The sequence below is a fragment of the Bombina bombina genome, chromosome 7 (genome assembly GCF_027579735.1).
Source record: "Bombina bombina isolate aBomBom1 chromosome 7, aBomBom1.pri, whole genome shotgun sequence".
In the NCBI taxonomy this organism is placed as follows: Eukaryota; Metazoa; Chordata; class Amphibia; order Anura; family Bombinatoridae; genus Bombina; species Bombina bombina.
This window is the reverse complement of record NC_069505.1, coordinates 174,895,958-174,923,908: the sequence shown is the minus strand read 5'-3', so window position 1 is coordinate 174,923,908 and position 27,951 is coordinate 174,895,958. Positions and strand designations below refer to the sequence as shown.

The 27,951-nt window shown below is 39.7% G+C and overlaps 1 protein-coding gene across 5 annotated transcripts in view; it reads right to left on the bottom strand.

Annotated features, from left to right (window-relative positions):
* LOC128666052 (tumor necrosis factor receptor superfamily member 26-like) overlaps positions 1–27,951 on the bottom strand; it is a 184,985-nt gene that overhangs the window by 56,362 nt on the left and 100,672 nt on the right. For 4 of the 5 annotated variants that reach the window (XM_053720425.1, XM_053720429.1, XM_053720427.1 and 1 more), the window contains exons 5-7: positions 11,260–11,371; positions 4,637–4,737; positions 4,518–4,550 (exon numbers count right to left, since the gene is read on the bottom strand). In XM_053720425.1, the coding sequence (XP_053576400.1) occupies positions 4,518–4,550; positions 4,637–4,737; positions 11,260–11,371 (246 nt within the window). The remainder of the gene's footprint in view (positions 1–4,517; positions 4,551–4,636; positions 4,738–11,259; positions 11,372–27,951) is intronic. The other variant, XM_053720428.1, reaches the window with a different exon arrangement.

Here is a 27,951-nt window from a genome sequence, read left to right as displayed (position 1 = left end):
TGCTAACAAGTCTTTTTTTCTTACCGCTCACTTAAGCCAACGCTGGTATTACAAGTTTTCTTCAAGCCGGCGTTAGCCTCAGAAAAGTGAGCGTTTAGCAAACTTTAGCTCCACATCTCATTGTAATACCAGCGCTGCTTACGGTAGCGGTAAGCTGACAAAACGTGCTCGTGCACGATTTCCCCATAGGAAACAATGACACTGAGCTGGCTGAAAAAAAACCTAACACCTGCAAAAAGCAGCGTTCAGCTCCTAACGCAGCCCCATTGTTTTCTATGTGGAAATTAATTTTATGTCTGCACCTAACACCCTAACATGAACCCCGAGTCTAAACACCCCTAATATTACACTTATTAACCCCTAATCTGCCGCCCCCGACATCGTCGCCACCTACATTATATTATTAACCCCTAATCTGCCGCTCCGGAAACCGCCGCCACCTACATTATACTTATGAACCCCTAATCTACTGCCCCCAACATCGCCGAACCCTACATTATATTTATTAACCCCTAATCTGCCCCCCAATGTCGCTGCAATTATATTAAATTTATTAACCCCTAATCTGCCGCCACCAACGTCGCCACCACTATAATAAATTTATTAACCCCTAAACCTAAGTCTAACCCTAACACCCCCCTAACTTAAATATAATTTAAATACATCTAAATAAATTTACTACAATTAAATAAATTATTCCTATTAAAAACTAAATACTTACCGATAAAATAAACCCTAAGCTAGCTACAATATAACTAATAGTTACATTGTAGCTAGTTTAGGATTTATATTTATTTTACAGGCAACTTTGTATTTATTTTAACTAGGTAGAATAGTTATTAAATAGTTATTAACTATTTAATAACTTCCTAGTTAAAATAAGTACAAATTTACCTGTAAAATAAATACTAACCTAAATTACAATTACACCTAACACTACACTATCGTTAAATTAATTACATAAACTACCTACAATTAACTACAATTAAATTAAATAAACTAAAGTACAAAAAAAACAAACACTAAATTACAGAAAATAAAAAAAGAATTAAATTTTTTTAAACTAATTACACCTAATCTAATCCCCCTAATAAAATAAAAAAGCCCCCCAAAATAATAAAATTCCCTACCCTATACTAAATTACAAATAGCCCTTAAAAGGGCCTTTTGCGGGGCATTGCCCCAAAGTAATCAGCTCTTTTACCTGTAAAAAAAAATATAATACCCCCCCAACATTAAAACCCACCACCCACACAACCAACCCTACTCAAAAACCCACCCAATCCCACCTTAAAAAACCTAACACTACCCCCTTGAAGATCACCCTACCTTGAGCCGTCTTCACCCAGCCGGGCACAAGTGGACGTCCAGAGGGGCAGAAGTCCTCATCTGATCCGGCCAGAAGAGGACCTCCAGATGGGCAGAAGGCTTCATCCAGGCGGCATCTTCTATCTTCTTTCATCCGGAGCAGAGCGGGTCCATCTTGAAGACATCTGACGCGGAGCATCCTCTTCCGTTCGACGGTGACTGAAGAATGAAGGTTCCTTTAAGTGACGTCATCCGAGATGGCGTCCCTTCAATTCCATTTGGCTGATAGAATCCTATCAGCCAATCGGAATTAAGGTATTTATTTTAGCTATGTAGTTAGTAAATAGTTAATAACTATTTACTAACTAGTCTACCTAGTTAAAATAAATACAAACTTAGCTGTGAAATAAAAATAAAACCTAAGATGGATACAATGTAACTATTAGTTATATTGTAGCTAGCTTAGGGTTTATTTTACAGGTAAGTATTTAATTTTAAATTGGAATTACTTTCGGCTAGATTACGAGTTTTTGTTGGTAAGGCTGTGCGGTGCTAACAAGTCTTTTTTTCTTACCGCTCACTTAAGCCAACGCTGGTATTACAAGTTTTCTTCAAGCCGGCGTTAGCCTCAGAAAAGTGAGCGTTGAGCAAAATTTAGCTCCACATCTCATTGCAATACCAGCGCTGCTTACGGTAGCGGTAAGCTGACAAAACGTGCTCGTGCACGATTTCCCCATAGGAAACAATGGCGCTGAGCTGGCTGAAAAAAAACCTAACACCTGCAAAAAGCAGCGTTCAGCTCCTAACGCAGCCCCATTGTTTTCTATGGGGAAATTAATTTTATGTCTGCACCTAACACCCTAACATGAACCCCGAGTCTAAACACCCCTAATATTACACTTATTAACCCCTAATCTGCCGCCCCCGACATCGTCGCCACCTACATTATATTATTAACCCCTAATCTGCCGCTCCGGAAACCGCCGCCACCTACATTATACTATGAACCCCTAATCTACTGCCCCCAACATCGCTGAACCCTACATTATATTTATTAAACCCTAATCTGCCCCCCAATGTCGCTGCAACTATATTAAATTTATTAACCCCTAATCTGCCGCCACCAACGTCGCCACCACTATAATAAATTTATTAACCCCTAAACCTAAGTCTAACCCTAACACCCCCCTAACTTAAATATAATTTAAATACATCTAAATAAATTTACTACAATTAAATAAATTATTCCTATTAAAAACTAAATACTTACCGATAAAATAAACCCTAAGCTAGCTACAATATAACTAATAGTTACATTGTAGCTAGCTTAGGATTTATATTTATTTTACAGGCAACTTTGTATTTATTTTAACTAGGTAGAATAGTTATTAAATAGTTATTAACTATTTAATAACTTCCTAGTTAAAATAAGTACAAATTTACCTGTAAAATAAATCCTAACCTAAATTACAATTATACCTAACACTACACTATCGTTAAATTAATTACATAAACTACCTACAATTAACTACAATTAAATTAAATAAACTAAAGTACAAAAAAACAAACACTAAATTACAGAAAATAAAAAAAGAATTACAATTTTTTAAACTAATTACACCTAATCTAATCCCCCTAATAAAATAAAAAAGCCCCCCAAAATAATAAAATTCCCTACCCTATACTAAATTACAAATAGCCCTTAAAAGGGCCTTTTGCGGGGCATTGCCCCAAAGTAATCAGCTCTTTTACCTGTAAAAAAAAATATAATAACCTCCCAACATTAAAACCCACCACCCACACAACCAACCCTACTCAAAAACCCACCCAATCCCACCTTAAAAAACCTAACACTACCCCCTTGAAGATCACCCTACCTTGAGCCGTCTTCACCCAGCCGGGCACAAGTGGACGTCCAGAGGGGCAGAAGTCCTCATCTGATCCGGCCAGAAGAGGACCTCCAGATGGGCAGAAGGCTTCATCCAGGCGGCATCTTCTATCTTCTTTCATCCGGAGCAGAGTGGGTCCATCTTGAAGACATCTGACGCGGAGCATCCTCTTCCGTTCGACGGTGACTGAAGAATGAAGGTTCCTTTAAGTGACGTCATCCGAGATGGCGTCCCTTCAATTCCGATTGGCTGATAGAATCCTATCAGCCAATCGGAATTAAGGTAGGAAAAATCCCTTTGGCTGATGCAATCAGCCAATAGGATTGATTTTGCATTCTATTGGCTAATAGGTAGTTTATGGGTGTTAGTGTACTTTTTAGCACTTTAGTTATGAGTTTTATGTTACAGCTTTGTAGCGTAAAACTCATAACTATTGACTTTCAGTTTACGGCATGGATCTTGACGGTATTGGCTGTACCGCTCATTTTTTGGCCTCCCAGGCAGACTCGTAATACTGGCGCAAAGGAAGTCCTATTGAAAAAAGACTTTTTGAAAACTGCGGCTGTTACGTTGCGTTACGGCCCAAAAAAGTGTGCGGTGCAGCTAAACCTGCAAAACTCGTAATACCAGCTGCTTTTTCACTCATACCGCAAAACTCGTAATCTAGCAGAAAAATAGCTGACGGTAGTTGTGTTGAAACGGGAAAAGGCTCATCTACAGCTGTTACCCTGCAGTTCATTTTCAAAAATAGATTGTGATCAACTCCATACTTAGTTACGATCAGTAATGCAAAAATGACCTGCTCTTACAAATTATAGCATGTCGCTTTTAAATGAGAAAGTCCCTTTAATTACTACAAAAGAGTTAAAGGAAGAGACTCTAGACACATGCCAAAGTAGTCTGGCAAAAGTAATTTTATATAATGATGGTGACATCACATAACATATGGCAACTATAAAGTATTTAAAGGAGCACTGAATACAATAGAACTGAATAACGATAAATACACAATAAAAAGACAATACAATAGCAGTTACTTTGAATTTTAAAAATGAGCATTAGAATATTTTCTGCCAAATTCCAAAGTTAATCCAATTTTCCCTCCCCCTGTATCATGTGACCACCATCAGCCAATCACAGAATGCATATACGTATATACTGTGCACATGCTCAGTGGGAGTGGGAGCCACAGACATTGTGCATATAAAAAGAATGTGCATGTTGTGATAATGGGAGTGTATGGGAACATTTTTTTTAATTGCGGGTTCTATCTGTATCATAAAACTTTAAACACTCTAAGTGGCTGGCAAAAGGCATTACCTGTCTCTGTTTCTTCCATTGCATTTTGTGTGTCTGTAAAGAAAAAACTACAATGAACAGAATTCACACTACAAATATATTTGTAACATCTAGTAAATATATAAAACAAGGTACATTACAATTCTGATCCATCTTTAGCGTGTTCGTCTCAGGTGGGAGTGCGTCCTCACATACAGTGTTTCTGGTCGGCTTGCACGGCAGCTTAATACCCGCACTGCAACTTGTAATAGAAGAGCAGAATTACAACAAGCTACAATCTGAGATGTATTGTAAGATGTATTAAAACATAGCTATCAAAGTTTATTAAAGGGACATTAAAATAAACATTTAAAGGGATAGTCTAGTCAAAATTAAACTTTCATGATTCAGATAGCGTAGGCAATTTTAAGCAACTTTCTAATTTAGTCCTATTGTCAATTTGTCTTCATTCTTTTTGTATCTTTATTTGAAAAATCAAGGATGTAAGCAAAGGAGCCGGCCCATTTTTGGTTCAGCACCTGGGTAGCACTTTCTGATTGGTGTCTAAATGTAGCCACAAATCAGCAAGCACTACCCAGGTGCTGAACCAAAAATGGGCGGGCTCATAAGTTTACATTCAAATAAAGAGAACAAAGAAAAATTGATAATAGGAGTAACTTAGAAAGTTGCTTAAATTTGCTGCTCTATCTGAATCATGAAAGTTTATTTTTGACTAGACTATCCCTTTAAAGCTCAATTTTTTTTTAAAGGGACATGAAACCCAAAACATTTTTTTCATGTTTCAGATAAAGAATATAATTTAAAAAAAAGTATCTAATTTACTTTTATTTTTAAAGTTGCTTCATTCTCTTGTTATTCTCTGTTGAAGAGATATCTAGATAGGTAGCATTACATGACAGGAAATAGTGCTGCCATCTAGTGCTCTTGCCAGTGACGTGCAGTGAGGTCAGAGGCAGGTGAGGCACTGGCTAGGATATGCCTTCATTCTTTAGATATCCTTTGTTGAAGAAATAGCAATGTACATGGGTGAGCCAATCACATGAGGTATCTATTGTGCAGCCACCAATCAGCAGCTACTGAGCATATTTATATATGATTTTCAACAAAGGATATCAAGAGAATGAAGGAAATTAGATATTAGATGAAAATTGGACAGAGGGGGTGGGAGAGACAGGGAGAGAGAGAGATAGACAGAGAGACAGAGGGGGAGAGAGAGACAAAGAAACAGAGGGGAGAGAGAGAGGGAGAGAGACAGAGGGGAGAGAGAGAGAGAGAGAGAGGGGGGAGAGAGAGACAGAGGGGAGAGAGAGACAGAGGGGAGAGAGAGAGACAGAGGGGGAGAGACAGAGGGGGAGAGAGAGAGAGACAGAGGGGAGAGAGAGAGACAGAGGGGAGAGAGAGAGACAGAGGGGAGAGAGAGAGAGAGAGGGGGGAGAGAGAGACAGAGGGGAGAGAGAGACAGAGGGGAGAGAGAGAGAGAGAGAGAGAGAGACAGAGGGGAGAGAGAGACAGAGGGGGAGAGAGAGAGAGGGGAGAGAGAGAGACAGAGGGGGGAGAGAGAGACAGAGGGGAGAGAGAGAGACAGAGGGGAGAGAGAGAGACAGATGGGAGAGAGAGACAGATGGGAGAGACAGAGGGGAGAGAGATACAGAGGGGAGAGAGAGAGAGACAGACAGAGGGGAGAGAGAGAGAGGCATACAGAGAGGAGAGAGAGAGAGACAGAGGGGAGAGATGCAGGGGAGGGGGAGAGAGACAGGGGAGGGGGAGAGACACAGGGGAGGGGGGAGAGACACAGGGGAGGGGGGAGAGACACAGGGGAGGGGGAAAGAGACACAGGGGACTGTTGCATAAATGTCAATGCATTCCCAAGCACGATATGGATAACTTTAATCTGAATTAGTAGCTACAATAAGTGAATATAGGAAAGAGACTAACACAACAACAACCGGCCAGGGCGGCAGGGCCAGTAGTACCATAATAAATATAAATACATTAATACAGGTCAACAGTTAGTCTCAGAGTCAGTCAGTCTCAGTATAAATTATGTTATGTCACCGTCGTCATCAGAGTCCAGTGAAGTCCACCAGGCGCCACCATATACACAATAATAGCGCGCCCGCATATCCTGGTGCTGTTACAGCTTAGTATTAGGATAGCAACTTGCAAGTTTTGATTAATAAATGTATTTTGTGTATGACATGGTGGTCAGTGTTGTAACTTAAGTTACATTTATTAAGCAAATAAGCACAAAATCACAAAATGGCTGCTCATTAAAATATATTTCTTATTTTAATATATTTATAATAGTAAAAGTTACACTACTGAGTCAGTAGTGTAACTTTTACTATTAATAAATATATTAAAATAAGAAATATATTTTAATGAGCAGCCATTTTGTGATTTTGTGCTTATTTGCTTAATAAATGTAACTTAAGTTACAACACTGACCACCATGTCATACACAAAATACATTTATTAAGCAAATAAGCACAGCACTAAATCACAAGATGGCTGCTCATTAAAATATATTTATTAAGCAGCCAAAGTTGGGAAGTGAAACAACAACATACTACTTAGATATAGATAGCATAAGCATAGCCAGCAACTTGAAAGTTTAATAAATGTATTTTGTGTATGACCTGGTAAGTGTTGTAACTACTTACAACACTGACCGGGTCATACACAAAATACATTTACTAACTAAGCAAATAAGAGGATCAGACTGCGTCACTCACAACACAAGTGTTGAGTGTTCCTAGTTGAAAACACAGTAACACACAGGCACTTCAAATTTAAGCAGAGGGGGGGCAGGCCAGGCAGGCACCCACCACTACCCGGTCCAGACCCAGTATTTTTTTAACTTACAGTATACTCTCTGTCTCTCTGTACAAGACGCTTGGGGTTAACGTTGTATAACTTGTAAGTTGTACACTTGTAGTACAAGTTTCCAACTTACAAGTTATACAACGTTAACCCCAAGCCTCACAATAAAAAATATATATACATAATATTATATGATATAATATTATTACAGGCAGCAGGCTGTACTAGTACACTAGCTACTGAGATCATCACACTATCACACACGGCTGTCATTCTTTATGACTTACTTGTGTGAGTGTGACAGACTCAGTGTGACCCCACTTTGGCTCCTTCCTTCAGCAGATGAGTGCGGTACTGCGGTGACACTCAGGCTGAGCTGAGCGACAGGTCCTCGCGGTCAGGCAGGGGCAGCAGCTGCGATATGCGGTGTCTGCAGTGTGAGAGAGCAGAGAGTCTATAGAGATCGGGCAGCCTACTCCGAGTCCTCCACTATTCGCTACTTGGCTGTTGGCTCAGAGGTGTCAAGCAGGAATGAGTGGCACTCTGTGACTGGCTGTTGTTCCCGCCGCCGCCGCGCTGCTCTTCCCTTGCGCATGCGCAGAAAACCTCCGTCTCAGTACTAGTGCAGCAGGGCCAGGGAGTCAATCAACAGTAAAACCAGTGTTGATTGGATGAGCGTGAGCCGGTCTCCCAGGAAACAGTCGAGGCCTCATGAGAGATGCCTCATATAGTTATTTTCTCTGCCGCGCTGCTCCTGCAAATCACCACCGGGTGATGCTGCAGAGCAGCTAGATATCAAACACACTAGAAATATTGCGCAATAGAGAAACACCAGAACCCAGTGCCTCTCTATTGCGCAATATTACTTTGACAAGTCAAAAAAAAAAAAAATTTCACTTTTTTTTTTTTTTAAAATAAAAATCTCTATTTGTTTTTATTTTGGCCCAAATGGCAGGTGCGGCACTGCCTCACCTGCCTCCAATGAGTGCACGTCACTGGCTCTTGCTAATGTATAACTTTGTTGCAAAACTGCTGCCATATAGTGCTGTAGACACGTGCACTCTCCTAAGCTTACCTTCCTGTTTTTCAAAGAAAGGATAACAAGAAAACAAAGAAAATTTGATAATGTAAGTAAGTTGGAAATTCGATGTCCTGCCTGAATCGTGAAAGAAAATGTTTTGGTTTTATGTCTATAAAATAAGATTTTTGCGATTTAGCAATACAATTGTTTTAATGCACCTTTTTCTTCAGTATCTCATTTATTAATTTCATGTGATTTGCTAAATTACAGTTTGTACAGTATCTCCTACTCGTACACCAATTTGTGACACACAGTGTTTTCATGGTAAATACTTTATAAAGCAATTATAGGAACCAGCACTCACAGGAAAGACATGGGCCTCTAGTTATGAAAGTCTGGCGGACCTGATCCGCCAGTGCGGATCAGGTCCGCCAGACCTCGCTGATGAGCGTATTGCTCGCCGTATTCATCATTGCACCAGCAGCTCAGAAGAGCTGCTGGTGCAACGCCGCTCCCCTGCAGACTCGCGGCCAATAGGCCGCCAGCAGGGGGGTGTCAATCAACCCGATCGTACTCAATCGGGTTGATTTCTGGCGATGTCTGTCCGCCTGCTCAGAGCAGGCGGACAGCATTATGGAGCAGCGGTCTTTGTGACCGCTGCTTCATAACTGCTGTTTCTGGCGAGTCTGATGACTCGCCAAAAACACGGGGCATCAAGCTCCATTCGGAGCTTGATACATATGCCCCATGGAATCTTAGATCAGTCACTTCCAAAACATGCTAAAAGCAAAGTGATTACAGCCTATGGGGGCCGATTTATCATTGTCTGTCCGACATGATACACTCTAGCGTATCATGTCCTACAGACATCGCTGAATGCCGACAGCATACACTGTGGGCATTTAACATTGCACAAGCAGTCCCCTGAAGAGCCTTCAGGCTTGCCGGAAACCGCAGTTATGAAGCAGCGGTCTAAAGACCGCTGCTCCATAACTTGTCCGTCTGCTCTGAGACTGCGGCCATCAATCCGCACAATCCTATACGATCGGGCTGATTGACACCCCCTGCTAGGGGCCGATTGGCCGTGAATCTGCAAGGGACCGCATTGCACAAGCAGTTCACAAGAACTGCTTGTGCAATGATAAATGCCGACAGCGTATGCTGTCGGCATTTATCGATGTGCGGCAGACATGACATGCTACATCGTATCATGTCTGCTTGCACTTTCATAAATTGGCCCCATAGACTGTAATCTCTTTTTCTCTAGGTAAAAACAGTCTTTAGAAAATTCTAACAGGAGCTTCATAGTTCTGGTGAGATTTCTTACAGAATCTGACAAGCCCAGAGAGATAATTAGGTGTTCTCATAAACTAATCTTTTCATTCTTGCTTGTTGCACTTAGAAGCCCTGGGCATATCTCATCATATCAAGTATTGCAATAGTAACATCTTAAATGAATAGAGTTTGGAAGCAAATACAAACCAAACGTTAATAATTAAAGGTTAACTCAGACTTAAAGAGGCATTAAACATCTTGTAATTACAAGACTTTTGTGTAGTCTTGCAATACATTAACATACAGACAGTGTATGAAAGCTTTCCAAATAAATTGACACCTGATTTGCTGCAATGTTTTTGTTAAAGGCCAATCACGACTAACCACTTGCCTTATTTAAAAGGGCCAATCTGGACTTGTTGCTTGAATAGATACAGCTAGCCGCTGTCATTATGTTACAGCTGGCATTGTATTGCAATGTCTTATCTAATATCTGTTAGATAGGTACATTCGGATACGGATTTATTCTTGTGAAAGTGCAACATACTAAGATCTGTGCATATCCAGATCTTAGTGTTTTGCACTTTTATAAAAATAAATCCAGCTCCGAAAAGAGATGAAATTCGCGAGCGGCCGCCTTCTTCTACATTCGAGCGAAACCTACAAATAGCTAATATACCTGCTGAGACCAAATTTAGGAAAGACATGAAGCAGGGTTAAGATTGTGATGTCTTTAGTGTGTACTTTCCATTCTCAGAACTGGAAAAGGGGGTAAAATAAATCATTTATATTGAAAAAAAAATTCTACACATAATTAAATATTTCTTTACAATTGTATTGTGGATAATGTCCCTTTTAAATACACTGACAAAAATGAGGGTCAGCATAGATAGGAGAGACTGACAATAGGATTGCTTATCAAAAACTCTCTGGCATGTAGAGAATTTACAAAAAATCTTTTTTTTTTTTTTTTTTTAAAAACCCTTATATTATAATGTAGGTGTCTCATCATCACATTCATAACCTGCATACAATAAAAAGTTTGAACTAAAATTTGTCCTTCCAGTACTAACGAGACCTATAAGACAATCTCAGTAAACCAGAGAGCTTTAGTGAATAAGGTCCCAATACGAGAGGCTTCATACACACTGTGTAGACATGACTTGCTGCAGTGTGGAAGCTGGTTAGTGTAGGACCAGTCTAATATGGGACACCTTGTAAGTGGTGACTGGCTTAGCAGAATATGATCATATCAGATCACTAAGATCCCATTTCATTTAAAGGCATTTTTTACAGCAAAAATGTTTTTGCAGCATAAATATAAGTCAATATTGTTGCGAGATGTTAATCCCAATTTTATTTGAACTATGTAAGTATATTTAGCACATAGAAGTATATTTGTTTTTGCAGCTCAAATATAAGCCAATATTATTATGAGATGTTGATCCCAATCTTATTAGAAGCTATGTAAGTATATTTGGCAGACAGAAGCATATACAAATATGCCATGAAAGAGTGGACTTAAGTGGTTGGATGTGCACCATTACTTTTTGTTGCTTCATACAATATCACATACATCCCCTCTAATCTTATAAATCTAAGTCTCTCTCACTAAAAATGATTCCCTAATGAAAATGAAGTTACCTTCTACACGACAAGCATATTTCACAGGTCTGACCAGGAATGCAATATGTCCCAGGCTTGCACTGACATAATGTGTTAGCTGTCTGCGTACAGTCATGTACCGGAACTTCATCTGCAAAATAAAGTGAATGAGTAATGTTATACAAATTATATAGAGCATAAAGAACAGGCTAATGAGGCTCTGACATTTGGTTGGCTGTGGTGCTACTGATAGAATATACCAGACTCGGCGCCCTTAAAAGGATAGGAAAGTAAAATTAAACGTGCATGATTCAGATAGAGCATGCCATTTTTAGACACTTTTAAAGGGACATGAAACCAATTTTTCTCTCATGATTTAGAAAGAGCATGCAATTTTAAACAACTTTCTAATTTACTTCAATTATCTATTTTGCTTCATTCTCTTGGTATCCTTTGCTGAAAAGCATATCTAGATAGGCTCAGAAGCTGCTGATTGGTAGCTGCACATAGATGCCTTGTGTGATTGGCTCTCCCATGTGCATTCTTAAACAAAAGATATCTAAAACATGAAGCAAATTATATAATAGAAGTAAATTGGAATTATGTTTAAAATTGCATTCTCTACTTGAATCATGAAAGAATTTTTTTGGGTTTAGTGTTCCTTTAAATTCACTTCTATTTTCAAATGTGCTTTGTTCTCTTGGTATCCCTTGTTGGAAAAGAATACGCACATATCCTATACTTGTGGGAGCTGCTGCTAATTGATGTAATTGTCTTTTGTGATTGGCTGACTAGATGTGTTCATCTTGCTGCCAGTAGTGCAATGCTGTTCCTTAAGCAAAGGATAACAAGAGAACGAAGCAAATTGGATAATGGAAGTTAATCAGAAAGTTGTTTAAAATTGTATGTTCTATTCAAATCATGAAAGAAAATGTTGGGGTTTCCTGTCCCTGTAGTTGGTCAGGGGCTGTTTTTTGTGAAGTTTGTCAGAGTGATATACTAAGCTTAAAGGGACAGTAAAATCAAAATTTTATAATTTAGATAGAGCAAGTAATTTTAAACAACTTTTCAATGTACTTCTACAGTCAGATTTGCTTTGTTCTCTTGGTATCCTTTGTTTAAAAGCATACCTAGGTAGGGTCAGGAGCAGCAAAGCACTAGTGGGAGCTAGCTGCTGATTGGTGATTTCCCATATATGACTAGTCATTGGTTCACCTGATTTGTGGCTGGACTGTTATCCGACGGATTTTTGTCCGACTGACATTTGTGTGACAGATAATATTCCGAAAGACAAATAGCCGTAGGATAACAGTCCGGTCACATGATAGATAGATTAGATAGATATATTAGATAGATTAGACAGATAGATATATTAGACAGATAGATATATTAGACAGATAGATTAGATAGATGCACAGACAGGGAACCAAAAGACATGCAGGGTGGGACCCAAGGTTAGGTTCCCAGAGGCGGTTGCGGCGCCCGAGGCTCTAAATAGTATAGAGCACTCTGGACTGTATCTGCCCTCAGCTGAACTGGGAACATACTCTCTCGGACATACGTATGTCTGACGGACAAATGTCCTTTGGCATTCTGTCTGTCGGCATTCTCTCCATCGGTATTATGTCCGAGAACCCACCTGATTTGTTCAGCTTACTCACAGTAGTTCATAGCTACTCCTTCAACAAAGGATATTAAAAGAATTAAGCAAATTTGATACTAAAAGTAAATTGGAAAGTTATTTGAAACTATATGCTCTGTCTGAAACTTGAAAAAAAAAAATAGGTTTCATGTCCCTTTAAAAAATCTGAGCTAACACAGGAAATTATTTTTTTGTTTAACACAGACTTTTTAATTTGCTGCCTCTGCAGAAAACACTTGTGGCGTATTTAGGTTTTATGCTGCCCTGGCCACTCAAAATTCTGCTGCCCGCACCCCACAACCAATATTTTGGCCTTTTTGGGCCATAATATTTTTTGCACAGAGAGTAACCTAGAATTTTTTTTTTCATGGCATTTCCAAAGTAAATGTTCACCATACATGCAAATGCAGGCACATATACACACACATAGTCACATTATTATACCCCCTATAATGTAAGCTCCTTGGGCAAAATCTCCCATTATATACCTGTATAATATATCTAAAATAACTACAAGCTTCTTATAAATATAGCCACAAAAATGTGCTGCCCCACTCCAATCTGTTGCCCTGGACAAGGGCCTTGTGTACCTAGGCCAAAACACACCCCTGATTGTACAATGCGTATATTTATATTTCTGTTAACTTGAGCCCATACGGTCACTACCTTATTCAGAGGGAGATGGGGATTCACACAACTTTCTTGTGATCCACTGCTCAGCACGTAGAGATCTACTGCTAGACCCCAATCTATCTTTTCAGCACACCTGGTACATACTTGGTCACTGAAGATTGTGTGGTCTATAAATTACACTAAACCTGCAAGATGGGATTATAGCTAAGTAATATAAAGCTATCTATCATACAGCTTTTATATTTCATGGTTATTGCTGATTTGTGTCTTTTTAATGGTTTATTTATTTGTAACTTTATGGGAAACTCTTTACAGGATATTCTCACTGCTTTTGCCTTATCTACAGCTTTTTCTACTTTTAAAACATTTTAATTTAAACTAATTCATGTGCCTTTCTTTCTTTAAAACTCAAATGATGTGGGGGGGGGCGAGTCTTAGCAGCGGCTCTGCACGGTCGCATCTTTCTGAAGCCCTGGGAGAGGGGATCATAATCTGCCAATTATGATTTCAAAATCACAGTATCCAGCAACAACACGACTGGTTTCATGTACCTGAGTGATCTACATTTTAAAGGGACAGTCAAGTATAAATTAAACTTTCATTATTCAGATAGGACTTTTAATTTTAATCGACTTTCCAATTTACTTTTATCATCAAATTTGCTTTTTTCTCTTGGTATTCTTAGTTTAAACTAAACATAGGTAGGCTCATATGCTAATTTCTAAGCCTTTGAGGGCTGCCTCTTATCACAGGCTTTTTAAATCTCTTTTCCACACAAAGACACAGAAAGTACACGTGGGCCATATAGATAACACTGTGTTCAGGCACAGAAAGTTATTTAAGATCTAGCACAATACAATGCTAAATTTAAGACAATAGATAATAAACAGTCACAGTCATGTGATCAGGGGGCTGGAAGAAGGTTCCTAGATACAAGGTAATCACAGAGGTAAAAAGTATATTAATATAACTGTGTTGGTTATGCAAAACTGGGGAATGAGTAATAAAGGGATTATCTATCTTTTAAAACAATAACAATTGGTTGACTGTCCCTTTAACTTTAAAACAATACTGCTCTATTTATGACCCCAGGGACCGAAAAGGACATCTGAGGCCTGTAACAGCGGTGATCTCACAGGCAGCGCCCCCCCCGGATCTCCGGCATATCCTACCAGAACTGAATGCATATCTACCACATCCTATTATATCAAGTAAACTACAATACCTAGCACCATATCTATCTATCTATTGGGTTCTTGTAAAGCGCGGCTATTCACCCGTAAGGGTCTCAAGGCGCTAAGGGTTGCAGTTCAGTCGAAGAGCCAGGTCTTGAGGTCCATTCTGAACTTAGTTAGGGCGGTAACTTGTCTGAGGTGCAGCGGGAGGGTGTTCCAAGTCTTGGCTGACAGGTGAGAAAAGGATCTGCCTCCCGCTGTGGCTGTAGAAAGAAAGTTAACAAAGAGAGTTACCTGTGCTGTGCTGGGAGGCGGGGGGCAGGGCAGTGGCTGTGGCATGGGAGAGACAAGCAGGAAGGAGAGCAGGCTGGAAGAAGCTGCAGTCTCAGTTAAGCCTGATCTCTGCAGTCTCAGTTAAGCCTGATCTTTGATAAGCCTGATTTATTAATTAGTGTGGATACGCTGCGGAAAAGCAAAATAAACATATGGGCTGAAAATTCCACTAGAACATGACTTGCTCCTTATGCTGGAGGCAGTGTTCCAACCACTGATAGATAAAGCACCCTCTGAGCAGGACCTTCAAACCCTCATTAATAAAATACTGCCGATACAATCGAGGACACTGGGATTACAGCAAACTGAGAATTTGGGGGCGGGCCTATCCCTAGAGCCCGGGGAAGCCGTGCAACCCAATGTTCAGCTGCTTCCATCACCTATTTAGCCACGAACTAGTTCCCTTGAAGATGTTGGGCAGTTCACAAGCAAAAAACACTAAGAAGGGGGACTCAACGGGATCAACACTCCATATCTCCGGTATACAGAGTAAGACTCAATGGACAAAGAAACTTTTTACCCTGGTTGCAGCCATGTGCTGGACCGGGGGGGGGGGGGTGCCCTCTTTGACCATCACAAAGCATGAACTTACCCGTTCACCTCTCACAACGAATCTCACACACTCACAGTAAGACGCTGCCCTGCTTGCAAACAAAAACATGGGATGATAACATATAAGTCACCTGCTCTTATTGCCACTTGTTTCCTAGAAGTTGCTTTTGTTAAGTCACTCATCCATGTCCTGCAAATTTAAACTTTGTTTCCTATAAGTTAGTTATATAATATGTCTTACAATGTAGCCGCTGACACAGTATGGAGCTCGACACTATGGGGCCTATTTATCAAATGTCTGCCCAACATGATCCGATCATCACAGACAGCTTACGCTCTCCGCATTCAGCACTGCACCAACAGTTCTGGTGAACTGCTGGTGCAATGCCGCCCCTGCAGATTCGCAGCCAATCGGCTGATCAGGTTGATTGCTGTCCATGGCCTCAGAACAGGCGGACAGGTTATGGAGCAGCGATCTTTAGAGAGCTTGATGAATAGGCCCCTATCAGTCATAGGTTAACCATACAATACACTCTAGAAGTGTTTGTCTGTTCCACCATGTGTATTTACTGTATATGTATTGCAGCTGCCGACACTCAGTTAAAATAATTTTTTTTTCTCATAAGCTGATATTTACAATATGTTCTGCTAATACATATTTGCCATGTGCTTTTTTCTGCACTGCAGCCGTTAACGCCTTATCAGGGCAAGCTCTGACTTTTATAAGTTAATTTATTCATGATGTTCCTAATTGGTATTAAATGTCACCAGTGGTCCCCAACACTAAGCAACTCATGTTATAAGGGAGATATTATATTATTTTCAACATATATACCTTTTCTGAGTGTTGCTCACCTTTTCCTTGTGGCTTACGGTCAGAGTTGCGGGAGATTCAATAACGCTACTACAGGTAACCCTCAGTTTACGCCGGGGTTAGGTTCCAGAAGGAATGGTTGTAAATTGAAGCCGTTGTAAATTGAAACCCAGTTTATAATGTAAGTCAATAGGAAGTGAGGGAGTTAGGTTCCAGGCCCCTCTCAAAATTGACATAAGTAACACCTAATACATTATTTTTAAAGCTTTGAAATGAAGACTTTAAATGCTAAACAGCATTATAAACCTAATTAAATAATCACACAGACTGTATCATCAAACTAAGTTTAATGAACAAAAACCTTTTTTTACTTGCATTTTTCTGCAAACAGTTATCTGCATTGTTAGCATGTTAGATAATATTGGGTCTGCAGTGCACCTATTCTATGCATTTCAATCTGGACTGATTAAGCAGTTAGGCACCCTCACCTCATGCAGCTGGACAGGAAGATAATAGGGAAGTGGCTGCTAGATCTTGTTGCTTTGAAAGCTGCTCGATAGCTACGGTCTGTTCTGTGTACACAGATTAATTTCAGTCTGCTAAGCTTGCATAACTTTGCTGCAACACAAGCGGACAGCTCCACCTACTGGTTATTTTAATGAGTGCACTGCTTTTCAATAGCAGTCACATGACTGAAAAAAAGGTTGTTATTCTGAAACGGTGCAAATTGAACCGGCTTAAACCGAGGGCCACCTGTACTTGGTGAGGTGTTGCCTGTCCCTCTACTAGATGAAAAAATTGGTACCTTCATTTTTCCCATGTGAAACATTATATAGTTCTAGCCTAAAATTACATAACCCTGTTGCTTAAACTGTTAGAGTTCTACGTTTAACATAGCCACACTCCTTCCATTATTGTAAATTGTTTACGCCTGAATTTTATCTATGCAAGGTGCCATATAATTTGGTTTTAGCTAGTTTCAAAAAGATCAGTTCTGGTTTTAGGCTAGGCATTTTTACAATAATTTGTATACACAGGTTGATTCAACCTAAATTATGAGTTTCTATAGTGTTTAAAGGGACAGTTTACCCAAAAACTTTCCTTTAATTTGTTTCCAATGATCTATTTTACCTAACACTAAAATCAATGATAGAATGAACCAGACATTGAAAGATATTCATAATCTGATGCATAAACAGGATAATCTCTGGTGGAATCACCACTTCTTTGATAAATATATTGAATTACATATGATCCCTCGAGGATTTAGGATACAATTATTCCCGGCATTTGATTTCCGTAACCCTAACTTAATATAGAATGGGAAGAGGCACTCTCTGAATGTTCTGAAAAATTATTGAAAATACTTATTAAATACGATAAGTCAGAATATGATTTATTAAAAACTCAAATACAAGAATTAAACACAAAACTCAAAGAGTTTAAATCTCTAAATGACTTTGATAATTCCTATAAAAGATACCAACAGGAACTTGATAAATAAGAAATCAAAGAAATGAAAAAAGGGAAATTGAGTAGAGACAAATCAGTCTATGAGATAGACATGTGCGTTTCGTTCCAAATCTAAATTCGGCCAAATTTGGATGATTCTAATCGATTTGAATTTCTGAATTACCCTAGCAATGAAACTAAACTCATCTGAAGGCATTTGTAACAAATAAATCTGAATTAGTTCTGATTTATTTGTTACATTCGAATGGCCATGGACTAATCACAATTCAGTATAAAAATTTAATTTAGTGAGATTTAGTGAGATAGAACAGTGAAATAATTCCGTTTGTGTAACTTGGAACCATCTGAATCAACATAACACATCAAATCTGAAACGAATACATCCGAATACATCCGAATTTATTCAAATCCGAATGAATCCAAAACGAATACATTCAAATGTATCCGAATTCGAATCAATCCGAAACTAAATTTGAAAAAATCCGAATCAGTCTGAAACTAACTGAAACAATTTTTTCCGCTGTGCACATGTCTACTATGAGAGTAAAAAAGTATACAAATGGAAAAGAAAGAGCACCATTAACAAAGAAAAGCCTTCAAACGTTAATATCATAGAGAGAGTGACGTATCAGATACTGATCTAGAAGAACCAGATCATTCAGAATCTAAAAACAGAACCTCAAACGTCAAACTCAGAAAGTAACAACAGAATAACATGCAGGAAAAGGAAGGATTTTTTAGAAGAAAGTTCCTCTTCTCAACCAAGCATACAAGAAGCGGTAGGGGGAAACCCAAAAGGCAAATGAAAAACAAAAACAACTCTCAAAACAAATCAGACAGAAGAATTGGAACCCATACAAACGGAATACAAGCACATTTTCACAGATAAGGATGAAACAATGAGAATCATCAATCTCTCACAAAAAATAATTTCAGAAGACCATAGAAAAGTACTTTCTAAAGGATTATCCTTTTGTCCCACTCCTAAAGGGGACAAATTTGAGTTTGTAAAAGGCATACAACTATTTTTGAGAAAAATAGCACTCAAAAGATTTTACAAAGACAAATCTAATCCTAGTGGTGATGAAACAGAAACTCAAACATTGCCTGAAGATGCAAGAATTACACTGGAGATAATAGAAAATCTCCTAAATGAAAATGAACCTCCAAAAATCTAACTGGAGAGATAAAATAACAAATAAATCTCAGTACATGCCAAAAATAAGTCAAAACCACCATATTTAATAATATGGTATGCAGTAAAATAACTAACCTAAACGAAACTCATATTAAACACAATTTATCTTACAAAGAACATAGAGCCTTATCTGATTTAAAGAATGGGAAGCATGTCATAATAAGAAACTCTGACAAGGGAGGAAACAAGGTCATTTAGCCAGTAAACATGTATTTAAAATAAGCTGAAAAACAACTAAAGGACGTGACATGCTTTAAGAAATTATGCTACAATCCTTCACAGTAATATTTACAGAAATATATGTATATGATTAAATTAGCCAAAAAAACACTAGATAATAACTCCCAGAGTATCAATTTCTGAAGCTATCGAATCCAACTACGGCAAATTTTTACCTGATCCCTAAAGTTCATAAGGACCAATATCATCCGCCTGGACTTCCAATCGTCTCCGGCATAAACTGCCTAACAAAGAAAGCCAGCCAATACGTGGATTACAGACTAAGAGAATATCTGTCACAATTATCCTTGTATGTAAAAGATATGTTGGATGTATTGAAACATTTGGAAAATATACATGTAAATACCATGACTTGGCTAGTAACTGCAGATGTTGAGTCCTTATACACAAGTATAAATCATGATCTACGACTCAAAGCAGTAAGCAGCTTTCTAAAAATGGGATCAAATGAAGATACCACCCACAATGATTTCATCCTTAAACTACTAAGTTTTGTGTTACATCATAACTTTTTCACTTTTGATCATGGGTTTTACCTACAAACTAGAGGTACGGCAATGGGCACTGCCTGTGCTCCAACATACGCCAAGCTATTTTTAGGTTGGTGGGAGCAACAAGTAGTCTTTTCAGAGCAAGACAAACCCCCAGACATGAACTACTCAACAAACAAAAAGGTACATAAGTCTCAGAACAAGTGAGATTTATAACAACATACAATCCACAGACTAAAAATGTTGTGAAGATCTTACAAGACAACTGGCACATATTGAAGACAGACCCTATATTATCACCTTTAATAGGTGACAAAGTGCTAGTAGGCTATAAAAGAGCCCATAACCGAAAACACACCTAGATTACGAGTTTTGCATTAGAGGCTATGTGGTGCTAACGAGCAGTTTTCTCTCACCGCTCACTTACCTGCAGCGCTGGTATTACAAGTTTTCAGAAACCCATGAGAAGTGAGCGTTGAGCAACATTTTGCTCATTACCGCACTCCAATACCAGCGCTGCTTAAGTCAGCAGTGAGCTGGTGTAATGTGCTCGTGCATAATTTCCCCATAGGGATCAACAGGGAGAGTCGGCTGAAAAAAGTCTAACACCTGCAAAAAAGCAGCGTAAAACTCACTAACACAGCCCCATTGATTCCTATGGGGAAATAAAATGTAACACCATGAACCCCGAGTCTAAACACCCCTAATCTTACTGTATTAACCCCTAATCTGCCGCCCCCAACATCACCGACACCTATATTATACTTATTAACCCCTAATCTGCCGCTCCAGACACCGCCGCCACCTACATTATATTTATTAACCCCTAATCTGCTGCCCCCAATGTCGCCGCCACCTACCTACACTTATTAACCCCTAATCTGCCGTCCCAACGTCGACGCCACTATAATAAACATATTAACCCCTAAACCGCCGCACTACCGCCTCGCAAACATTAGTTAAATATTATTAACCCCTAATCTGCCGTCCCTAACATCGCCGCCACCTACCTACATTTATTAACCCCTAATCTGCTACCCCCAACGTTGCCGCCACTATATTAAAATTATTAACCCCTAAACCTAAATCTAACCCTAAACCTAACACCCACTAACTTAAATATAATTTAAATAAGTCTAAATAAAATTACTATCATTAACTAAATTATTCCTATTTTAAACTAAATACTTACCTGTAAAATAAACCCTAAGATAGCTACAATATAACTTATAGTCACATTGTAGCTAGTTTAGGATAGGTAGAATAGTTAATAAATAGTTAATAAATATTTAATAACTACCTAGCTAAAATAAACACAAATTTACCTGTAAAATAAAACCTAACCTAAGTTACACTAACGCCTAACACTACACTACAATTAAATAAATTAACTAAATTAAGATTGATCATGCATTCTATTGGCTGTTACAATATTTTATTAGGGGGTTTAGATTAGGTGTAATTAGTTTAAACTTCTTGTAATTTTTTTTATTTTCTGTATTTTTTTGTATTATAGATTAGTTTATTTAATTGTATTTTAGTTTAGCTAATTGTAGTTAATTTATTTAATTAATTTATTGATAGTGTAGTGTTAGGTGTATTTTTAACTTAGGTTAGGATTTATTTTACAGGTAATTTTGTACTTATTTTAACTAGGTAGCTATTAAATAGTTATTAACTATTTAATAGCTATTGTACCTAGTTAAAATAAATACGTTGCCTGTAAAATAAATATAAATCCTAAAATAGCTACAATGTAACTATTAGTTATATCGTAGCTATATTAGGGTTTATTTTATAGGTAAGTATTTAGTTTTAAATAGGAATAATTTATTTAATGATAGTAAATTTATTTTGTTTAATTAAAATTATATTTAAGTTAGGGGGGTGTTTATTATAGTAGCGGCGACGTTGCGGGCGGGAGATTAGGAGTTAATAATTGTAGGTAGGTGGCGGCGATGTTAGGGAGGCAGATTAGGGGTTAATACAATTTATTATAGTGTTTGCGAGGTGGGAGTGCGGTGGTTTAGGGGTTAATACATTTATTATAGTGGCGGCGAGGTCCGGTCGGCAGATTAGGGGTTAATAAGTGTAGGTAGGTGGCGGCGACGTTGGGGGGGGGGGCAGATTAGGGGGTAATAAATATAATATAGGTGTCGGCGATGTTAGGGGCAGCAGATTAGGGGTTCATAGCGATAATGTAGGTTGCGGCGGTGTCCGGAGTGGCAGATTAGGGTTAACCCTAATCTGCCGCTCCGGACACTGCCGCAACCTACATTATCGCTATGAACCCCTAATCTGCTGCCCCTAACATCGCCGACACCTATATTATTTAATAAAATGCAGGTGTCAGCGATAGCGGGGGCGGCATATTAGGGGTTAATAAGTGTAAGGTTAGGGGGGTTTAGACTCGGGGTTCATGTTAGGGTGTTAGGTGTAGACTTAGAGAGTGTTTCCCCATAGGAAACAATGGGGCTGCGTTAGGAGCTGAACGCTGCTTTTTTGCAGGTGTTAGGTTTTTTTTCACCCAGCTCAGCCCCATTGTTTCCTATGGGGATATTGTGCACAAGCACGTTTTTCCAGCTTACCGCTACCGTAGGCAACTCTGGTATTGAGGGTTGAAGTGGAGCTAAATTATGCTCTACGCTCCCTTTTCTGAGGCTAAAGCAGCCATTCAGACAACTCTAAATACCAGCGTTGTCTTAATGGTGCGCTGGGAAAAAAAGCAGCGTTAGCACCGCGGGTCTTTACCGACAAAACTCTAAATCTAGGCCTTAGGATTTATTTTATAGGTAAGTATTTAGTTTTAAATAGGAATAATTGAGTTAATAATAGTAAATTTCTTCTATAAGATACAACGAGTCCACTGATTCATCCTTTACTTGTGGGATATTATCCTCCTGCTAACAGGAAGTGGCAAAGAGCACCACAGCAGAGCTGTCTATATAGCTCCTCCCTTGACCCCACCCCCCAGTCATTCTCTTTGCCTACTCTAAGTAATAGGAAGGGTAAAGTGAAAGAGGTGATAAAATGTTAGTTTTTATTTTCTTCAAGCAAGAGTTTTTTATTTGAAATGGTACCGGTGTGTACTATTTTCCCTCAGGCAGCAGATGGATGAAGACTTCTGCCTGGAGGCTGATGATCTTAGCAGTTGTTACTGAGATCCAGAGCAGTTCCCACAGAATGGCTGAGGAGTACTTAAGAAACTTCAGTGTGAGGAACGTTTTTCATGCTATAAGCAGTGAGGTATGTTCAGTCATTTTTTTCTGGAGAGACTGTGTTATTTCAGAATTAGCTGACAGTATCCCCATGAGGGAGAGGGTAAGCAGTAATCCTAAAGTATAAAGAGGGGTATTACTGAGCTTGCATATAGGGGCTATAAAAAAAATTGTTGACACTGATGTTAGAATGTTTGTGGGCAAACGTTTACATGGCTGGGAGTGCAGATAACGTTTTTTATGAGAGACGTTTTTATGCTTTATTGAGAGGGGTACACATGGCTTCATTTATGGGTATAAGAACCCACATGGCTAGGTTTTAGACCACTCTGGTGCAGTTAATTTAGGCTGTGAGACATCGCGTGAGATGGGCGGGGCCTATTTTCGCACCTCAGTTGCGCAGTTGTTTTTCTCAGGCAAGCAGCAAGCTCCAACTCCGGTGGGCCTTTGTGAGCAGTATTGGGCCAAATTGAAGGTTTAACCCGGTTTTACAGACCCCTGAGGGCAGGTAGGCACCACAGCAGGGCTGTGGGGAGGTGCAGGGGGTGCTTTTTATTGAAATAAACGTTTTTATAATGTTCCGTTTTTTCTGGTAAGGGTTAAGTATTCCTTTCCTTGTGGGGCAAACTTAGCTGCAAAGTTGGGATGCTTCTATCATAAAATTGGGATAATTTTATTGTTTTCAAGCAGTTTTGGAAAAATTGTATGCTTTTTTTCTCTTAAAGGCGTAGTACCGTTTTTTCAGATTGTTATTTTTTCACTAAATAAAGTGTTTTCAAGCCTGTTTGTGGTCATTACTAGCCTGTTTAACATGTCTGACATTGAGGAAAGCCAATGTTCCATGTGTTTAGAAGCCATTGTGGAACCCCCATTTAAAATGTGTCCCTCATGTACTGAAAGGGCCTTACATTGCAAAGAACATATTTTAGCTGATAAAAGTATGTCTCAGGATGATACTCAGTCAGAAGAGAATCAGGTTATGCCATCTACTTCTCCCCAAGTGTCACAACCTTTAACACCCGCACAAGCGACGGCAAGTACTTCTAGTGCGTCTAATTCTTTCACCCTACAAGATATGGCTGCAATTATGTCTACTACCCTCTAATACCCTAGAGGTATTATCTAAATTGCCTGGTTTGCAGGGGAAGCGCAGTAGGTCCGGTATGAGAGTAAATGCTGAGCCCTCTGACGCTTTATTAGCCATCTCCGATGTACCCTCACAATGTTCTGAATTGGGGGTGGGGGAATTGCTGTCTGAGGGAGAGCTTTCTGATTCAGGAAAGATGTTCCCTCAAACAGACTCAGATATGACGGCTTTTAAGTTTAAGCTTGAACACCTCTGCTTGTTACTCAGGTGAGGTGTTCAAGGTTTTAGCGACTCTGGATGATTGTGACCCTATTGTAATTCCACCAGAGAAATTGTGTAAAATGGATAGATATCTAGAGGTTCCTACTTACACTAATGTTTTTCCGGTCCCTAGGAGGATTTCGGACATTGTTACTAAGGAATGGGATAGACCAGGCATTCCGTTCTCTCCCCCTCCTACTTTTAAGAAAATGTTTCCCATATCTGACACCATTCGGGATTCGTGGCAGATGGTCCCTAAGGTGAAGGGAGCTATTTCTACACTAGCTAAGGGTACAACTATACCTATTGAGGACAGTTGTGCTTTCAAAGACCCTATGGATAAAAAATTAGATGGTCTTCTAAAGAAAATATTTATTCATCAGGGTTTTCTTCTGCAATCTATAGCGTGCATTGTTCCTGTAACTACTGCAGCTGCTTTTTGGTTCAAGGTTCTTGAGGAGGCTCTTAAGGTTGAGACCCCTTTGGATGATATTTTAGATAGAATTAAGGCTCTCAAGCTAGCTAATTCTTTTTTTACAGATGCCGCTTTTCAACTGGCTAAATTAGCGGCAAATAATTCAGGTTTAGCCATTTTAGCGCTTAGAGCGTTATGGCTTAAAGGACCAGTCAACACAGCAGATTTGCATCAACAAATGCAAGATAACAAGACAATGCAATAGCACTTAGTCTGAACTTCAAATGAATAGTAGATTTTTTTTATGACAATTTTAAAAGTTATGTCTTTTTCCACTCCCCCTGTACCATGTGACAGCCATCAGCCATTCACAAATGCATACACGTACCATGTGACAGCCATCAGCCATTCACAAATGCATACACACTTATTCTTGCACATGCTCAGTAGGAGTTGGTTACTCAAAAAGTTTAAATATAAAAAGACTGCACATTTAGTTAATGGAAGTAAATTGGAAAGTTGTTTAAAATGGCATGCTCTATCTGAATAATAAAAGTTTAATTTTTATTGAGTGTCCCTTTAAGTCCTGGTCTGCTGATGTGTTATCAAAATCTAAGCTATTAGCTATTCCTTTAAAGGGTAAGACCCTATTCGGGCCTGAACTGAAGGAGATCATTTCCGACATCACTGGAGGAAAAGGCCATGCCCTTCCTCAGGATAAGACAAATAGAATGAGGGCCAAACAAAATAATTTTCGTTCCTTTCGAAACTTCAAAGGTAGTCCCACTTCCTCCTCCCCTGCCACAAAGCAGGAGGGGAATTTTGCTCAATCCAAGTCCGTCTGGAGACCTAACCAGACTTGGAATAAAGGTAAACAGGCCATGAAGCCCGCTGCTGCTACCAAGACAGCATGAAGGGGCAGCCCCCGATCCAGGACCGGATCTAGTGGGGGGCAAACTTTCTCTCTTCGCTCAGGCTTGGGCAAGAGATGTTCAGGATTCCTGGGCATTAGAAATTGTGAACCAGGGGTATCTTCTAGAATTCAAAGATTCTCCTCCAAGGGGGAGATTTCATCTTTCACGGTTGTCTGTAAATCAGACAAAAAGAGAGGCGTTCTTATGCTGTGTAGAAGACCTATATACTATGGGGGTAATCTGCCCAGTTCCAAAAGCAGAACAGGGGCAGGGGTTTTACTCCAATCTGTTCGTGGTTCCCAAAAAAGAGGGAACCTTCAGACCGATTATAGATCTCAAGATCCTAAACAAATTTCTCAGAGTCCCATCTTTCAAGATGGAGACCATTCTGACAATTTTACCATTGATCCAGGAGGGTCAATATATGACCACCTTGGATTTGAAGGATGCGTATCTTCACATTCCTATCCACAAAGATCATCACCAGTTCCTCAGGTTCGCCTTCCTGGACAAGTATTACCAGTTTGTGGCTCTTCCTTTCGGGTTGGCCACAGCTCCCAGAATTTTCACAAAGGTGCTAGGGTCCCTTCTGGCGGTTCTAAGGCCGCGGGGCATAGCAGTGGCACCCTATCTGGACGATATCCTGATTCAGGCGTCAACTTACCAACTAGCCAAATCTCACACGGACATCGTGTAGGCTTTTCTAAGATCTCACGGGTGGAAGGTGAACATAAAGAAGAGTTCACTTGTCCCTCTCACAAGAGTTCCATTTCTGGGAACTCTGATAGACTCGGTAGCCATGAAATTTTTTCTGACGGAGGTCAGAAAATCAAAGATCTTAACCACCTGCCGAGCACTTCATTCATTCCATTCCTCGGCCGTCAGTGGCTCAGTGTATGGAGGTAATTGGACTAATGGTAGCGGCATTGGACATAGTTCCGTTTGCTCGCTTGCATCTCAGACCACTGCAACTATGCATGCTCAGACAGTGGAATGGGGACTATGCAAATTTATCTCCTCAGATAAATCTGGATCAAGAGACCAGAGACTCTCTTCTTTGGTGGTTGTCACAGGATCATCTGTCCCAGGGAATGTGTTTCCACAGGCCAGCATGGGTCATAGTGACGACGGACGCCAGCCTATTGGGCTGGGGTGCAGTCTGGAATTCCCTGAAGGCACAGGGTGTGTGGACTCAGGAGGAGGCTCTCCTTCCAATAAATATTCTAGAACTGAGAGCGATATTCAACGCTCTTCAGGCGTGGCCTCAGCTGGCTTCGGCCAAATTCATAAGATTCCAGTCAATCATCAAGGGGAAACAAAGAGTTCTCTAGCAATGATAGAGGTTTCCAAAATAATTCGATGGGCAGAGACTTACTCTTGCTATCTATCAGCAATCTATATCCCAGGAGTGGAGAACTGGGAAGCGGATTTTCTAAGTCGACAGACTTTTCATCCGGGGAAGTGGGAGCTACATCCGGAGGTGTTTGCACAATTGATTCATCAATGGGGCACACCAGAATTTGATCTGATGGCATCTCGTCAGAATGCCAAACTTCCTTGTCACGGGTCCAGATCGAGGGATCCCCGAGCAGTACTGCTAGATGCTCTAGCAGTACCTTGGTCGTTCAACCTGGCTTATGTGTTTCCTCCTTTTCCTCTCCTTCCTGATTGCCAGAATCAAACAAGTGAGGGCTTCGGTAATTTTGATAGCACCTGCGTGGCCACGCAGGACTTGGTATGCAGACCTGGTGGAAATGTCATCTCTGCCACCGTGGAAACTGCCACTGAGACAGGACCTTCTCATTCAAGGTCCGTTTCAGCATCCAAATCTAGTTTCTCTGCGGCTGACTGCCTGGAGATTGAACGCTTGATTTCTCTTGTAAAGGTGTATCCAGTCCACGGGTTCATCCATTACTTGAGGGATAAGTTGCAAGAGGACACCCACAACAGAGCTGTCTATATAGCTCCTCCCCTAACTGCCACGCCCAGTCATTCTTAGTGTAGTTTTTACCTTCAATCAAGAGTTTGTTATTTTATTCTCAGGCAGAAATTGGAAGAAGAATCTGCCTGGAGGTTGATGATCTTAGCGGTTTGTAACTAAGGTACATTGCTGTTCTCACACATAACTGAAGAGTATGGAAAGAAAAAGAAAAAGGTCTAGAAAATGCTGACAGTGCCTGGTATATTTGAGGTAAGCCTGATACAGTGATTTAACAACGACTGGGATCATACTTACAAGATAAGGGTAATATTCATGTTAATTCTCATATTACTTAGTGTAAAAA